The sequence below is a fragment of the Triturus cristatus genome, chromosome 4_2, assembly GCF_964204655.1.
Source record: "Triturus cristatus chromosome 4_2, aTriCri1.1, whole genome shotgun sequence".
In the NCBI taxonomy this organism is placed as follows: domain Eukaryota; kingdom Metazoa; phylum Chordata; class Amphibia; order Caudata; family Salamandridae; genus Triturus; species Triturus cristatus.
In genome coordinates, this window is record NC_140586.1 from 653,764,949 (window position 1) to 653,782,640 (window position 17,692).

The 17,692-nt window shown below is 49.6% G+C and overlaps 1 protein-coding gene across 7 annotated transcripts in view; it reads right to left on the bottom strand.

Moving 5' to 3' along the window:
- The window catches only part of EFCAB7 (EF-hand calcium binding domain 7), a 367,307-nt gene that overhangs the window by 63,757 nt on the left and 285,858 nt on the right, over positions 1 to 17,692 (bottom strand). For all 7 annotated transcript variants that reach the window (XM_085602394.1, XM_085602399.1, XM_085602395.1 and 4 more), the window contains one exon: positions 16,539 to 16,687. In XM_085602394.1, the coding sequence (XP_085458520.1) occupies positions 16,539 to 16,687 (149 nt within the window). The remainder of the gene's footprint in view (positions 1 to 16,538; positions 16,688 to 17,692) is intronic.

Below are 17,692 nucleotides of genomic sequence, written 5' to 3' on the forward strand. Positions count from 1 at the left end.
CACAACCTGCAGTGTAGGCCAAAGGGACGCGAGGCCCTCTCCGGGCCGGGCCTGCTGGTGAGGCCTTGTCCAGTGGTAGCGCCCATAGCGGCCGGGGCCCACGACCTAGGTGGGAAAGCAGCTACTCGCAGAAGGTAGTGAGATGGCCCGGAGGCTGTGAGGGGAGGCTTGGCGGGACGCCCTGTAAAGAGTTGGTCCTGTAGCGCCCGTCTTAACTCTCTGAGGCCTTGGATACGTGGAGCCCTCACGCCAGCTACAAAGGGTGAAGCAGCGTGAGCAGGCCTTGGGCAACTCTACCCGGTTGGCAGTTGCAGATCTTGGTGCGCAGACGTGGCAACAGGCCTGATCTCCTTTCCTAGTGGCCATTCAGGAGGAGCGCCAGAGCAGGGGAATCATCTTCAAAAGGGTCAGTGATACCGCCCGAGTCGGTTCCCGGCAGCAGCTGTAGGAACACTGGTCCTCCATCTGCGGGCTGCCGGCCATGGCCTCCCAACGAAACAAAAAAGAAGTCCCAAGCAAGGAAGCCTCCATTAAAGACCTCCTCCAGAAACCGGGTAGGAAGAAGACTGGGGGGCTCAGTACTGACCCCAATGGGTCACATCCTGGCAACGCAACGATGGACTCAGCCACGGGGCAGGCTGCCTTGCCCGTCACAATGGAATCCATTAAGCAGCTTTTTGGTGGGCTGCGAGAAGACTTCGCTGGGCTACGACAAGACATGGCTTTTGATATTAAACAGCTCATAGCGGATCTCGGCGAGGTGGGAGGTAGTGTGGACACCCTGGAGCGCAATGGGGACAGGCGAGAGGAAGAGCTCGCTGAACAGGCCTGGGAGCTAATCGACCTCCGAGAACAGTAGGAGGAGCTACACCTCAAGCTGGAGGATCTTGAAAACCGCTCGAGGTGCTCCAACATCCACGTTAAAGGCATACCACTCAACACAGACCGAGTCAAGCTAGAAGACTGGGTCCTCCGCCTCTTTAAGCACATGGCCCCGGAGCTGGGGGGCTAGGTGGTCAAGCTGGATCGCACGCATCGTGCTGGGTGCCCTGCCTCGGGCCCTGGCCAGCCGCAGGACATTCTGACCTACCTACACTCCTACAGGCAGAAAGAGGTTATCATGGCTGTCGCGCGTGACCGTCCGTCAGTGGAGTTTGAGGGCCTCCAGGTGGGGCTTTACCAGGATCTTCTGCCCCTCACCCTACAGAGATGTTAGGAGTCGAAACCAGTCATGACCTTCCTCCGTGAGCAGGGAATACGCTACAGATGGGGGCATCCGTTCCGCCTTTCCTTCGTCTGCAACAAGGAAACGCATGGGGTGCGTAACTTGCAGGAAGCGAAGGCGATTCTTGGGGGTGCACTGACAGTGGCGGATGACTCGGATGCGACGGAGGGGGATCCAGCCTCGGGGAGGCCGCCGAGATCGGGCAGGAGAAGGGGCCCTAGGAGGGGTGCCCAGTCTAAACTTTCTGAAGAGGAGAGCCGGAAGGAACGTGAAGCTCTGCTACGATGGATGCAGGACCGGGAGGGTTCTGATGCCCAAGCTGGTGAATGATCCGTCCAGTTGATGTCCTGAGATCAAGAGGCGGGAAGAATGCTTCGAACCTCATGCTTTGAGATATAGGTCTAGGGGAGCCCCACCTTCGGAATGGTGATGACCGACCGTCGGACTCATGGACCCCTGCACATCGGTGTGCATTGTTATTGTTGGAAAATGACTTTGATGTCTTCCTGTGTTCTCTTCTCTTTCTTTTCCTCTTTTTCTTTTCTCTCCTTCTTTCTTTTCCCCCCCTCTATCCACGAGAGAGATGCAGGCCTCATACGGGAAGAGGGAGCTGTTGCTATCCCATGGACAGGTAGGGTGAATCATCGACTTTGGTGGCTGGGTGTGGCGGGGGAGACAGGGTGGAGGATACGGTCTAGGGGAGGAGGTAGGCCCTGATGCATACACCGGGGGAAGGCTTTTGCTTTTCCTGCTCCTCCTTCTCCTCCTCCTGACTCGCTGCCCTGGGTTTGCCCCTCCTTCAACACATTGGGTCCGCTCGGTTAGTCTAGGGGGACAACACGAGGCACCGCTGTGGGTGGGGGGGCTGTCAGGATTGGGACCCCAGGGCGAGGTGTGGGAGAGGGTGATTGGGTGTCCCGCTGCCATTGGTTTCCTCTGCGACAGGATAGACTAGTGCGCTATTGAGTCCCCTCATACTCCCACATGACATGACTTAAAGTAGTCATTAAAAGCTTCAATGTGCGGAGCCTTAATTCGCCAACAAAGCGGTGTGCGCTCCTTGCCTTGTTGAGAGATGCCAAGTGCGATATCTGCCTCCTACTGGAAACCCACCTCATGCTGGCGGACTGGAAGCGGCTTCGATCCCATTGGTTCAACAGACAATATTTCTCATCGGGCCCGGGAAGAAGGCTGATGTGGCGATTCTTTTGGCTACGCACTTTCAGGGGAAAGAAGTGGGAATTAAGGCGGGAAGTCGCGGGACGACTTCTGACCTTGCAGGTGCTAATGGGAGAGAGGATACATACGATCGCCTCGGTCTATAGCCACGACGAGCAACAAGAGACCTTCTTATGAGACACTATAAGTTTAATTTTGGAGTCTCCCGATGAGGATCTCATTATTGGGGGCGATTTTATTTTGGTACCAGCTGCGGAGCTGGATAGGTCGACGCTCAGGGTGGGGCACACAGAGGCTGAGGGATGCTGGTCTCGATGACGCTTGGCGCAATCGCTTTCCGACAGCCCGGGAGTAAACATTTTTTTCAGCAGCCCACGAGACATACGCCCGCATTGACCTTTTTTGGACTTTACCTAGGGTCACAGCGTCCACTGACTATGTCTCCATTGGGGTGGCGGCGTTCTCGGACCACTTTCAGGTTGTTTTGACGTTGCTTCTCACTGGCGGGTCCTCACGGCAGAGTTCATGGCGTTTAAACCACAAACTACTCACGTACGATGTTACGGAGCTACGAGGTACTATCAAAACATACCTGAAAGTAAATGATGTAGGCTCGGTGGGGGTCGACATGCTTTGGGACGCCCTGAAGGCTGTCCTGTATAGATATTGCAGAGGGCCTAAATAAGGACCGCAAGGCTAAGAGGGGGGGATTGGAAGATCAAATTAGGGAGCTGGAGGAAGTACACCATCGTATGGGGGCAGTCCAAACTCGGCACCTACTTACTCAGGCGAGGAAGCAGCTGCGGGTGTTAGACCTCGACCGCGCTGAATACGCTCTGCTCCGCACTAAGCAGCTCCATTATGAAGGAGGGAACAGGCGGAAAAACTCCTGGCTCACGCTCTGCGGGTTGAGACAGTGATGCGTCGCAGAACTCACGACCGAGCGGGGGTGAGACTCTACGTGCGGATGGTGACATAGCGTCCGAATTTGAGGCCTTCTATAAGGCTCTCTATTCGGCCGATAGTCTGGACCCTACTGTGTCCTGGGAGTATGCGCAGGCAGCACCGGTGACCCCGCTTATGGACTCAGTTGCAGCCCATCTGGATGCGGACATCAGCCGGGATAAAGTTCTGCCCGCCATCCAGGGGCTTTCAGTTGGTAAAGCCCCGGGAGAGGATGGCTTCCCGGTTGACTTTTATAAGATTTTCGCATCTGACCTCTCCTCCCTCTTGGCACGGTTGTTCAACACCTTTAGCTCCTCTGGGAAACTTGCCCCCTTCGATGTCCATGGCAGAGGTAGTGGTCATCCCAAAGCCGGGAATGGATCCGTGAGAGTGTGCCTCATACCACCCCATCTCGCTGCTTAATGTGGAGCTGAAGATCTTCACCAGTACTTTGGCCTCCAGACTAACTCCTCACATGCAGGGTCTGGTGGACCCTGACCAATCGGGTTTTATCCCGGACTGCAACTGCGGGGACGGGACTCGTTGACTCTGCCACCTACTAGACAAGACGCAACGGAACCCGATCCCGGCGATTCTTCTCTCGGTGGATGCCGAAAAGGCATTCGACCGGGTCCATTGGACCTACTTGCAACAGGTTCTATGTCGATTCGGGCTCGCCACTGGATTCAAGCTAGCCTGGCTGAGGACGGCTGATTAGCCAGAAACCGGTCCTAGGATGCTTGTTGCCGGTCTAGGGAAGACATGGCTTGGCAGTTCGGGCTGGACTGTTCCCATGAGGCACAGGGTCAGACTGATTCGCATATGGCCATGTCTGAACTGGGGTGGCTAAAGAATGATGATGGATTAAACCCAGATCAGTTGACTGGGTGTGAGTGCTTGCAATGTTCAACACTCCGTCCATCATCCCCTTTGGTTTTGCTTTGTTCGCCCTAAGTTGCCAGGGTATGCCCAGACCCGGGTCCCTTGCTCACTTTGCCACTGGATTCAAGCTAGCCTGGTTGATAACGGCTGATTAGCCAGAAACCGGTCCCAGGATGCTTGTTTCCGGTCTAGGGAAGACATGGCTTGGCAGTTCGGGCTAGACTGGTCCCATGAGGCACAGGGTCAGGATGATTAGCATATGGCCATGTCTCAACTGGGGTGGCGGAGTGAGCTAAAGAATGATGATGGATTAAACCCAGATCAGTTGACTGGGGGTGAGTGCTTGCAATAATCAACACTCCGTCCATCATCCCCTTTGGTTTTGCTTTGTTCGCCCTAAGTTGCCAGGGTATGCCCAGACCCGGGTCCCTTGCTCACTTTGCCACTGGATTCAAGCTAGCCTGGCTGATGACGGCTGATTAGCCAGAAACCGGTCCCAGGATGCTTGTTTCCAGTCCAGGGAAGACATGGCTTGGCAGTTCGGGCTGGACTGTTCCCATAGGCACAGGGTCAGACTGATTTTCATATGGCCATGTCTGAACTAGGGTGGCAGAGTGAGCTAAAGAATGATGATGGATTAAACCCAGATCAGTTGACTGGGGGTGAGTGCTTGCAATGTTCAACACTCCGTCCAGCATACCCTTTGGTTTTGCCTTGATTCAGGCTCGGGGGCAGATTCCAGAAATGGGTAAACTGCATGTATCATGAGGCACAGCCCCGCATCCGGGTGATGGGGTGGTCTCACGTCCCTTCCAGATTGGACACAGCACTGTCCCCTTTCACCCCTCCTTTTCGCACTCTATATGGAGCCATTCGCCGAAAGGGTCCGCCAACTCCCTGCGGTCACTGGGATCCGGATGGGCGACAGGGAACATAAGATCTCTCTGTACACGGACGACGTGCTCCTTTTCTTAACGCACTAGTTGCTATCCCTTCCCCCTCTGCTGGCGGAGGTTGGGGCGTTTAGTGCGGCGTCTGGATTCAAAATTAACCTGAAAAAGACCCAGCCATTGAGCCTCACATTGCCAGTGGTGGACCGCCACCAGCTATCGCTACACTTCCCATTCTCTTGGGCTGCTACCGATATCACCTACATGGGACTCCGGGTCTTTTCTACCACTGTGAAGACTGCCCAGGTGAACTATACAGAGGCTCTGACCAAGGTTCGCCTCGAGTTGAATAATTGGAAGAAACATGCCCTCTCCTGGCTGTGCAAGATTGCGGCCTTCAAAATGACGATTCTGCCCCGTCTGCTTTATATCATGCAGACGCTCCCCCTCTGTCCGCCACCCACGAAGCTGGTTCAAATGCAGCAACTCATCAACGGCTTCATTTGGGGGGAAAGAAGCCGCGCATGGCTCGGCATCTCGTGTATTTGCGGCATGATGAGGGCGGCCTCAGTGTCCCGCACCTCGGGCGCTATTACGAAGGGGCGCAACTATGATGGATGATTGAATGATTTCAACTAGAGTCGGAAAAACATTGGTGTTTCATGGATCGAGGGGTGGCAGGGATCCAAATTTGGAAGGTGCCCTGGCTTCCCAGACGTCATCGGTCGCTGGGCGAGTACCTCTCCCCAATCTTGAGTGCCACTATGCAGGTGTGGGACAGGGTCCCAGAGAAGAGTCAGCTGTCCTCGAGTATCTCACCCTTGAACCCTTTCATTGGGAACCCAGACTTCCGCCCAGCCCTCGTGGGGGACACCTACTTGAAATGGCAAGAAACAAACTGTATACGTATAGGTGACCTCTTTAACGAGCGGAGTATCCTGGACTTCCCCAGGTTGGTGGCTCATTATGGGATCCCCAAGGAAGTGTACTGGCAGTACTTAGCGCTGCGCCACTTGGTCACTCAGCCCCAGGTTTGTCCACATGCGGGTCGGCTTCTCACAAACTGTGAGATTTGGTACATCACTCGCACCTCCAACAGACTCCTTCTGCCAGATATTTATGGCTTTCACAACAGGGCAAGAACCCCAGCCAAATCCCCAGCGCACCGTAAGTGGGAGGCGGAACTGAGTCGGGTGTTCTCCCCCAATGAGTGGGCTGATATTATTCACAGGGCCCGGGAATCATTGTGCAGCACCTCAGGGAAGGAAATGCTTCTGAAAATTGCACTCTATTGGTATTATACCCCGGTGAGGGTTGCTAAATGGAAGCCCCGCAGCAGTGATCTATGTTGGCGTAATTGCGGACAGGCGGGTATATTGTCCCTTATCCTCTGGCATTGCCCTAAGATACAGGAATTTTGGGAGTCTATCTTGCCCATCATTGATCAGATTTATCAGACAGAACTCCCCAGAATTCCTAGCTACATCCTGTTGGGGCTACCCAATCCTCCCACATACCCTCTCCGGTCTTGTAGGGGCAGGGCGATCACTCTAGCACTGGGGGCAGTCAAGCAAGTTCTCCTGGCAAGGTGGGGCATGGCTGATATCCCGACACAGTTAGACTGGCTACACAAATTGTGGGAGGTTGTGGGGATGGAAAGGATCACGGCGGGGATCAACCCCACCTTGCCTACATTCAATAAGACATGGGGGTCTACCGTGGCATACTAATCCTCGGAGTTCATCGAACTTACCTGCCCTAGACATCTACGAGTCCTGCGATTCCCCACGACTCGCTAACGCTCCCGCCACCTCCGCCGAAGGAAATTCAGCCCTAGAAACCTTCCGAAGTTCCACCGTACACCGTGGGTGGATGCCTGTCCTCTCTCCTTTCTGTTTCTTTCAGCCTCTGCTTTGTCTTCTTTCACTTTCTCTCTGCTTCCCCCCTTTTCTCTTTAATAAAGTTTGCTTTTGAATAAGATGTTCCCCGCCGGCCAGTGGTTGTAGGTGGGTGTATTGTTCATGATTGCAACATATCCAATAACACAATTTAAACCATAAAAAACCTATGTAAAATAGGAAATTTAAACAAAGAGGGTCGGTTAGGCAGCCGCAAGCAATAAGACAGAGCAGAAAGATATCCCTTAAGGTTTTCCAAAGCTGAATAAGGGAAAGAATAAACAGCAAGACTTCAGAAAGGGGAGCAGAAATGGGATTAATGAATTTTTCTGCACACAATGCATCAAATTTCTTCCAATGGCAGGCGTGCACTTGGTGGCATGACATCCGGCTGCTAGAATGATATTACAGACTTCGGGAAGAAGATCGAATGCTGTTAACTGCCGCTGCTCAATCTCCACGCAAGTAGGCGCAGAGTGGACAGGTTGGGGTGGAGGACTCTCTCCTGCTGCTGAAACAGAAGTAACTCCCTAAGGGGCTGCCTGATTGGAGTATCAATGGCCATACTCAGAAGCACGGGATACTAGACTCTCTGTGCCCAGTCCAGAGCCACATGGATTACTTGGTCCCGGTTGTTTTTTGATCTTCTTGAGAACTCTTGGCAGCAGTGGTATGGGTGGAAAAGCAGACTGGAGTCTGAGCTCCACTCAAGACTAAAAGCCTCTCTGAGCAAGAGCTGCCTTGGAATCTCCAGCATGCAGAACTGCTGACCTTGTGCGTACCTGTCGGTGAAGAACAGATCTAACCAAGGTTATTCCCACTGCTGAAAGATACCTTGCACCACCTCTGGATGGAGAAGCCACTCGTGATCCGCTAGGCATCTGCGTTTGAGTTCATCTGCTCTGGCATTCAGAGAACTGGCAAGATGTTGAACAACCAGAGATATGCCCTGGCATTCCAGCCATGTCCAGAAACGCAGGTACTCTTGACAAAGGGTCCACAACTCCATCCTGCCTTGTTTATTGCATTAAAACATAGTGGTGGTGTTGTCCATGAACAACTGATGGAGGGTGAAAAGGCTTTCAATGCCAATCAGATCGCACAGAGCTCCAGCATGTTGATGTGGATTCCGGATTCTGTCGGAGACCAGAGTTCTCTGATCCCCACCTCTACTATCCCAGGAGTGACGCATCTGTCACAACTGTCAGATCTGGTTGGGGAAGGGAGATGGGTCAGTCTCAGACACAATAACGGTTTGCTAGCCACCACCGCAGATCTTTCACAGTGCTCTCCAAAATCTGGACCGTGTTGGAGAGATTCCTCTGATGCTGTACTCACTGGAACTTCAGGTCCCACTGCCGAGCCCACATATGCAGCGGGCATGCGCCTCTAGCAGGATGCAGGAGGCCAGGAAGCCCAGCAGCCTCAGAGTCAGTCTCACAGAAACCCAGGACAGAGGCCGAAATATCAGTGTCATAGCCTGAATGTCCTGAACTCGCCTCTCAGGAGGATAAGCCCGAAACTGCACCAAGTCCAGAACACATCAGATGAAAGGGAGCATCTGAGAGGAAGTCAGGTGTGACTTCGGCAGGTTCATAGTGAACCTCAGCGAGTGCAGGAGGTTTGTCGTAGTCTAGAGGTGGAAGAAGACAGCCTGAGGTGAGCCCGCCTTCAAAAGCCAGTCATCGAGATAGGAGAAGACTGGCACCCCTGATCTGCAAAGATGTGCTGCAACCACAGCTATCACTTTGGTGAACACCCAAGGGGCGCTTGAAAGACCAAAAGGTAGCACAGGGAACTGAAAATGCTTGTGGACTACCAGATGATGTCAATTGGCAGGCAGGATGGATATGTGAAAATAGGTGTCTTGCAAATCCAGCACTACCATCCAGTCTCCTGGGTCCCGGGTAGAAAACACCTGAGCCAACATGCGCATTTTGAATTTCTCCTTCTTTAGGAAGAAGTTGAGGGCTCAGAGATCTAGAATAGGATGAAGACCTTTGTCCTTTTTGGGAACCAGAAAGTAGTGGGAATAACAACCACAGCCTACTTCTCGCACCGGAACCCTCTGTATGACTCCCTTGGCCAAGAGAGAAGCCACTTCCTTGCGGAGAAGGGACAGATGATCCTCCTTCAGCAAGTCATGAGTTGGTAGCATGCAGGGAGGGGTAGTCTTGAAGGGAAGGGAGTAGCCCCTTTGAACAATCTGCAAGACCCATATGTCTGCTGTTATAGACTGCCAGTGGGACAAGTGATGGAGAATCCAGCAACCAACTGGACGCCCATGATCATAAAGGGCCAGATTAGGAGGGCTTGGAGGCTGCAGCTGCCAGGTGGTGGTGGATGGACAAGACCACTGGCTACCTCACCCATGAGGTCTGTGGGTAACGTGCCCAATTCCACATACGGAGCGGGCGGTGCATGCGCAGCTCTGTGGCTGAATGGAAATTTGAGCAGTTGGAAGCCCTTTCCGTAGCCACAAAAGGAGCAAAAGGCAGATTGGGAGTGACGTGGGGCTGCCAAGAGGCCCCAAACTTGACCATAGCCCACAAGTCCTTAAAGCGCTCTTGCGCTGAATCTATCTGGTCTCCGAAGAGACGGTGCCATTGAAGGGCATGTGTGTAACGGAAACTTGGACATACCCCGAAAAGCCAGTTATCCTCAACCAGGTGTGGCACCTCAGGGCCACAGTCGATGAAACTGTTTTGCCCAGTGAGTTGGTCGTGTCCAATCCACAACATATTGTGAAAATTGCTGCATCTCTCCCATCTGCAACAGCCCGTGAGAGGATAGCCGGTGCATCCTCCGGGACCTGTGGCAGCACTTGGCAACTGTGTCCCACAGCAGCCCCTCTCATCCTTCCTCGAGTCATAACCCATAGGAATATGTTTCAGACTCTGATCTAGGGAGAAAAGACCCTGCTGTCATCGGATGTGGCGTGGGGAAATGCCCATCCACCTCCATGTTAGAGTCGGGGATCAGGATGGGGATGGCCCCGTTTGTGGATCATGGTAGCACCGGGGGTGTCGGCATCATGCCTGGGGTTGGAAAGGTCGACATGGTGTGACCGGCACCGATCCAGATATGTATCCGAAGGAGCCCACTGAAGCCAGAGCTGCTGGCTTGGAACCAGATGGGGCCCCATCTGACCCCCTGGGGCTTGATAGCGCGCCAGAGGGGTCAGGCCACCCAAAAATTAGATACATGGCCTCATAAAAATCTTTAAGTTGGGCGTGGGTTGCTCCGGCTCCCGGAAAATCCGGGAGGCACGTTGCCAGCCCAGGCTCCACCGGGGAGCTAGATCTCGAGTGCTGATGCTCCCGCATCAGGTCAGCTGACAGATGGGGGAAGTTGAAGCCCTCTTCAACCTCTTACTCTTCTTCTTGTGCCTCTTACCTGAATGTACCAAGGACTTGGAATGGGACGAAGAGGACTTTGGGCTCTGCGAATATTGGTGGGATCTTCCATGCGACCGGGTCCTCGATTTTTGCGGAGTTGCACGCCAGGCTATTATGAGCTTCAGGAACCACTCCCTCGGATGCATGGCACGGCAGTTGGAACACTACTTAGGGACGTGGTAACACTCTAAACACCACATGCAAACAAGGTCTAGGTCTGTCACCAACGTCAGCCAGTGACAGGCGAAGCAGGGCTTGAAGCCTGTTTTCTGAGATGACATACTGTCATACCAAGAGATGAATACCTCAAAATACAGTTGACAAAATTTCAAAAAAGGCCAGTCAAAAATTGAATTAGGGGTAGCTGTTCTCTGGATCAGCGCTGGCTGGTGCGGAAAGAAAAGAACTGATGTCAGCACACATGGGTGGCACCTATATAGGTGCAGCAACGTCACATCTGGCGCAGATAATACTGACAACGCATGCGGAGCTCATTTACGCACCTAACAGCACTCAGGGGTGCTGTTAACAAAAAAGCTTTGGGATCCAGTCTGATGCCAGGAGAAATTCTAAGGTAAGGAATGAGCAACGAGAAGTCTATCAGATACTTTGATTTTGGAGGCATTTGTGATGGAACGAGGCAACGACAGGGTTGTTCCCTATCACCTCTGCTGTTTGCTTTGGCTATGGGACCATTTCCATGCACGGTTCGCCGAGGTGTACGTTACCAATGCCTGAGCCTTACATCTGACTGCACATATCTCTCTCTGTATGCAGATGATATGTTATTGTATCTTAGAGGGAGGGACCTAAACCTCGGGGGACAGTAGCGGCATTATTGGAGTTCGGGGTTCACACAGGACTGGATGTCAATTGGGGTGAGTCATGTGTTTATCCCTTGAGGGGGTTGTCCCTGAGCATGATCCTATCTCCATGGCACATGCGTTACAATGGGAGCGACATACTGTTCGGTACCTTGGTGTGGTTGTTTACTGCTCCATGGCATTGTTGTATGAGGGGAACGTCGGGCACATGCTGGCTGGGCTGTGTCGCTCTGTTGCCTTCAGGAATACATTACCTTTATCGGAGAGTGGCAGGGTGGCTGTTTCAAAGATGATTATATTGCCATGTCTCCTTTATTTGTTTGCTGTCCTCCCGCTGGAGCTGACCCAAAAATTGTTTGGGTCAGCTCCAGCGGCCCAAACAATCTCTGGTTTTTACTCTGGAAGCACCTGCTTCCAGAGTAAAAACCTCGAAGATCCTGATTAGGACTTTAAGATTGGGCTTGTGCCTTATAGCAGACCTGGATGCCAACCCCGTTTACCTGAGAACTTCCTCTTTTGATGATTCGGCTTTGGGGGCACCCAGGGGAGGTGGTCGGGACTTCATGAGTGGCTGGGAGCAGGGAATGAGGTCCTGGGTGATCATTTTATTTTTGGAGGGAGGGTGCGGGGGTGGGGGGTGATGTGTCCTTTCTCAGACCTCCGGGAGACCTATGATCTCCCGATGGGACATTTCATGTTTCACGGTGCCCTAATTCGCAAAATACGCGAATGGGGGGGGGGGTGCCTGCATTGCTGAACTTCAGGGGCATAAATGCCTATGCCATTTCTTTCTTCTTACGGTTTGGATGAAAGCGGTTACATTAATTTACGGGGCTTTGTTAGAGGGGGCGTGGACAGCACTGTTACATTGGGAGGAGGACCTGGGAATGTCTATCCCTTGACTCATCTTTGCAGAAGGCATTAGAATCTAGTTCTGAAGTGTCTAGAAATGCCAGCTTCAATCTCATTCAATTCTTCTACCTGCATCTTGCCTATTTTACTCCACGGCGTTTACATGCTATGTTCCTGACCGCGACCTAGGAGTGGATGTGCTTCTAAGGATGCAGATTTTTTCACATGGTCTGGTCTTGCACACTTTTACTGCCCTACTGAACAACACTCATCCAGGTGGTTCAAGGGGCCATGGACAAAAAATGTCCTTTGGGTCCCCAACTATGCTTGCTCAGCCTCCATGAACGAACAGTGGCTAGTAAGGCTATAGATAGGTTTCCAGATCTGGCTTTGATCCTTGACTGCAGGCAACTCACTATGAGTTGGAAGTCCCCCATGGGTCCTGAGATATACCGCTCGTGGCTAGAGTTAACAAAGTGGGCAAACTGCCAAAGGGAGGCGATATACAGGGAAGCGGCTTCGCGGTATGGAAGGTGTCAATTTTACCTGCATAGGCTACCATCTTGTTAGCATGCCCACAAATGGATCGTGGGTGTTGGGTGATTCTAAATAGATCACCTTCTGGCAGCTCCTCGATGGCCTTGGATGCCAAGGCGACAGACTTGACCCCAAGTTACGCTTCTTGACGGTCTCCAATTCTTTCTGCTACAACGTTATATTCATTCCCCGCAGTTGTGGATGGGGAACCCAGGGAAAGCATATGGCAGCTATAATCAGTTGGGGAGGTATTGATCCTCAGCCAGTGCATTGTGAGCATTTCGCTCCAGAGGGCTCAATGGCTCTTTCTAATGCTGTGTCTATCTTTTGCTGTGCATGGGAATACTGGTATGGCCACTAACTGTACGTCTATTATGTTAACAGTATACTGCTGGCCTATCTCAACGTTAAGCCTGCAGACAACTCTGGTGTTGTAAAACTTGTTGTTGTGATGTTTTGAAAACTTTAATAAAAATATTTGAAAAACAAAATAAGTGATACCCATAAGGGTAAGTTTATGACAAAAGAGATGTACCAGATTGGCATTTTTGAAATTTGGGGAGTGAGAGCAAATGAGAAAACACTACAACAAGTGCAAGGTTGCCTGTGAGCATGAGACACCTTTTGACTATTAAAAGCACAGAGGTGCCTGAAAAATGGGTGGGGTGTAAACTGAACCTGCCTATGAAATGCAATAAACATATACTGATCCCCTCAAGTGGAGAAAAACACCTTAACTAAAGCAAAGCTGGCAGAGGTACTGTAGGTCGTTTACCATGCAAGTGTTAGGACTTTGTGGCGCTGAGTTCATACTGCCACCAAACCCCAGACCCCACTGCACAAAGCATGTAAGCTCACACCTACAAAGCCTATATCTAGGGAGAGAGTTGACATTGGGAAATTGCAGCAGTGAAGAAGAGCCCTATGGAAACTGTGGCCAATGTGCGGGATGGCATGCCATACAGCAAGGAAATCCAGGCAATACCAAAACAATGCAAAGTGCTGGAAGCCGCTGACAAGCAAGCTCTGTCGTTATGGGTAGGACACTAAGGTGGGGCCTCGCCTCTCTCTCTCTCACACTCTGCTAGTGCACCAGACACTAATTAGTGAATTAGGAAAAGGCCTATAAAAAGGCACAACCACAGAAGGGCAGTGTCTCATCAACTACTTCACCAAGAGATTCAACTTGATGTTGGTCAGACATACTCATTCATTCCTCCCTTGATTGCTTAGGTATGAATTTTAAACACAGTGGTCCCTAAACATGGACAATAAACATAGGGAAAGATCAATATAGACTCAGAGTCAGTACTATATTTAAAGCTGTCAAGCCGGACAGAAATGCTTTTAATTTATAAAGTTAACACGAAAATAATAAAGTGGGACACAAGCCTTAATCCTACTAAGCGTGTATATAGAGCATAAACAGAAAACAGAAAAACCCAAAGAGAGGCTCAGGCAGAGCAACTTGCTTGTATTTTTACACATTCAAATAGCACAAGCAAAGATGTGATGGGACACCGTCACACAATAATATTATTAATTAGAAAAGCATTTACGGTGTACATTGAGTCGACGATGTTTTGATACCTTAATCAGTCCCTTAATCAGTCAGCAGCATTCACCTGGGAAGTCTTGCGGTTCCCAGCCATGACTTTTCATTTTTCACTTTCCTAATTAGGTTACTCGAAGTAATTCTACTTTGGACCGCTCGCTTACCCCGCTTCCACCAGGTCCACCGAGACCACTGCTCAAGCCCACTCGGTGTGATACCGCGAACATCTCTTCCAGCATAATCTCTACTGGTAAACAGTACGCACCTCAATATCTCAAGAAGTCACCATGCATGCAGTCTTGCGGCTCACCGCATTGACTCTTCACTCCCATTTAGGCCAATCGAGGTAATTTCACTTCGTAAACGCTCCCTTACCTTGCGGTCCTGTCAAAGGCATGTTTCCCGCACGGTAATTCACCAGTCAGCACGGCAAACCACTCCAGGGCCACCCATGGATGTTTTTTCGCATTGTGTGCCACAGGACACACTGTGTCTCATCCGGCACTGACTCACCATGCCTACCTGGTCCAAAGTCCCTTGTTACCCTCACACCCACAAGGCGGAGGTCCACTGGCCCCTATGTTTTGTACATCATGTACCACGGTCACAGAACACACAGTTTCTCTCTTAAACCGATCCACCTTGATACAATGGCCGCTGTCACATCACGACACTCTGCCTATGACACAGATCTAGAATGTCTGTTTGCACCAAAGCTCTCGCCACATCTGCATGGTATCTTACGCTGTCTTTAAACTCATTTAAACTCATCCCAACTGTTTTTCCCATTTTTCCTTTCTCTCATTTTCTTATTACAGGCAATTTTATTCAGTCATGTAACACTATGTCCTGATGATGATCCCAAAAATGTTTAAAAGGGATTGAAACGTCATCGACTCACTGTACAGCGTAAACGCTTTTCTAATTAATATTATTTATGTGTAACGGTGTCCTATCACATCGTTGCTTGTGCTATTTGAATGTGTAAACATACAAGCAAGTCGCTTACCCTGAGCCTCTCTGTGTTTTTCTGCTTTCTGTTTCTGCTCTATATACACGCTTAGTAGGATGCAGGCTTGTGTCCCACTTTATTGTTTTCATGTTAATTTTACAAATTATAGCATTTCTGTCCGGCTGGACAGCTTTAAACATAGTACTGACTCTGAGTCTATATTCATCTTTACCTATGTTTATTGTCCATGTTTAGGGACCACTGTGTTTAAAACTCGTAACTACCCAAGGTCCCTGACCAATTAAATTGTGTTCCCTTGTCCTTTATAGCTTGAATGCTTAGGTATTCAGACTTTGCAATGACGATATTCTAGTTCTGGTCTTACTCTCCTTCCCTCATCAGGAGAGATCTCTTGATATTGTTTGCCTCTGCCCTTACCTCTTCTATTTTAATCATTCCATTTATGATGCAGTTAAGCAGTCTTTGGAGGGAGAGTGTGGGGGTTCTCTCTGACTGACTTCACTCACTTATACTTGTGTCAGTTTCATATCACTCTCCATAGGAATTGATCACTATTTCTCTGAAGTTGCTGCTGGGATTTCAGATTATCATCAGCAGCACATTGCAGATGAAACGGGTCACATGTGAATAACATGACCAATAACCATGAGTACATCTTACCGATTATTATCATTGTCTTGTTTCAGCAGCTATTTGTTTGACTAAACCTGGGGAAGACTTCTAGCTGGCCAATCTGATATTCTGGCCAACAGTAGTCCCTAAATGTAGAAGTAAGGCACCTCTCTGGATCCACTCCCGAGGGTACACCAGTCTCCAGCATCCAGAACTGGACAGCATGGGTCCAGCACCAAATTACTCTGGTCGCCTCTTATGACCTGGAAGGATGTTTCATTCGATTAAAAGCTGTGATTAAGGACAGACAAATTGATATGAATATATACACATGGATCTGCACAAGTGTGACACATAATCAATTAAAATGCCATCCCCATCATCACAACTGTTGGGGGCTGCATGACTTGTAATTCACAGATGAAGGATACTAATACAGAAAGAATAGTCTATTCAAAATTATGAATTTGATTCCACTTCCTGATGCTTTGTAGCATAAGGCGAAATACACAGTATCTTAATTATTTATAATATGCCCTGTTAATGCACATAATGAAACATCTACCAAGCAGTTATGCACACTTCATGTACATTTATGGACAATTAACGTGCAAGATATAACACTGCAAGGAATAATAATAGGTATACAGACAAAAAATATAATACAAGACATAATGCTGCAATTGGTGGGTGCAGACCAATGCCACAGTCAAAATCAAGGAAGTACCGTGAAAACATGCATTTTATAGCATATGTGGTGGACGGTACCTCTGTCAGTTCCAGTGCTCTGTTGTAACCCATTGACTGCAAAGCCACCCAGAGGTCCGCTGGATCCCCATCATGGTCATTAGCTTCCATAAGATTGAGATCCATAAAACCTTGTCTCGTTAGCTCATTCTTCTGTGTTTCAAAATTTTCTATGAAAAAAGTAATATTTATTAGTATTCGGACAATCACATAAAGTCTATGCCACATTAAGCCTACTTTTGTGAATAGACTATATTCTAATCTTCTGATATTCAACATCTTTTAAGCCTACTCTCAAGATTTATAATATGACAATCTCTACTTAGCTTTATCACCAGGTAAGTAATTGCTGAAACAATGTGCTTGATGAGATAATCACCTAAGGCTTGGAGAGACGACGGGGAAAGGACTGTAGCAAAGACTTCTTCAACCTGGAGCAGCTAAATTCCTTGAAGGCAGAAGCAGTTGTTGTTAACAATTGGTACCTGCCATAACAAAGGTTAGTCCTGAACCTTGCATGATTGCATGCTTAGTGTTGTGTTGACTTCGCAAGTAGTATTTGATTTTCATGGTTGGGAAAGGTATTTGGACACCAAGTGCTGTAGTATGAGAAGAGTGAACAAGTATTGCACAAAGTCCATGTACAGTATTAGTATAGTCCAGTTTGCTGTTCACTGATACCATGCATATGATTTGAAGGGAGAGGCAATCACATTTCAAATAACATTATTTAGTTTGATGTGTATTTTCTGCTGTGTGGCACATGTTGCAGCAGAGCATCTTATATAGACTAAGCAGTTATTTTACAGCTTTGTTTTACCTAGGCCGTTTTCATAGGCAGTTTTATGCAGCATGGTCACTACACTCTTTATTGATGGCTAGAGTGAAGAGTGTTTGCTTCTCTACCTAGAATTGCAATGTGGGTTGTTTGCTTGAGAGAGCTATTGATGCTCACTTGACATCATGAGTCTCATGAACACGTCTCTCCTCAAGAGTGTAGTGCTAGTCCCTGGAAATATGCAAATATCACCTATCCTGGTAATCCTGAAAACTCCATAACAAACCAAATGATGCTAGCAAAACAGAAATAAACGTGTAACTTCATTAGTAAGCTTTAGTAAGTTGAATAGTATAACTCTGGATTTAGTTTTGTTAGAGTAATATAAAGTCCAGTT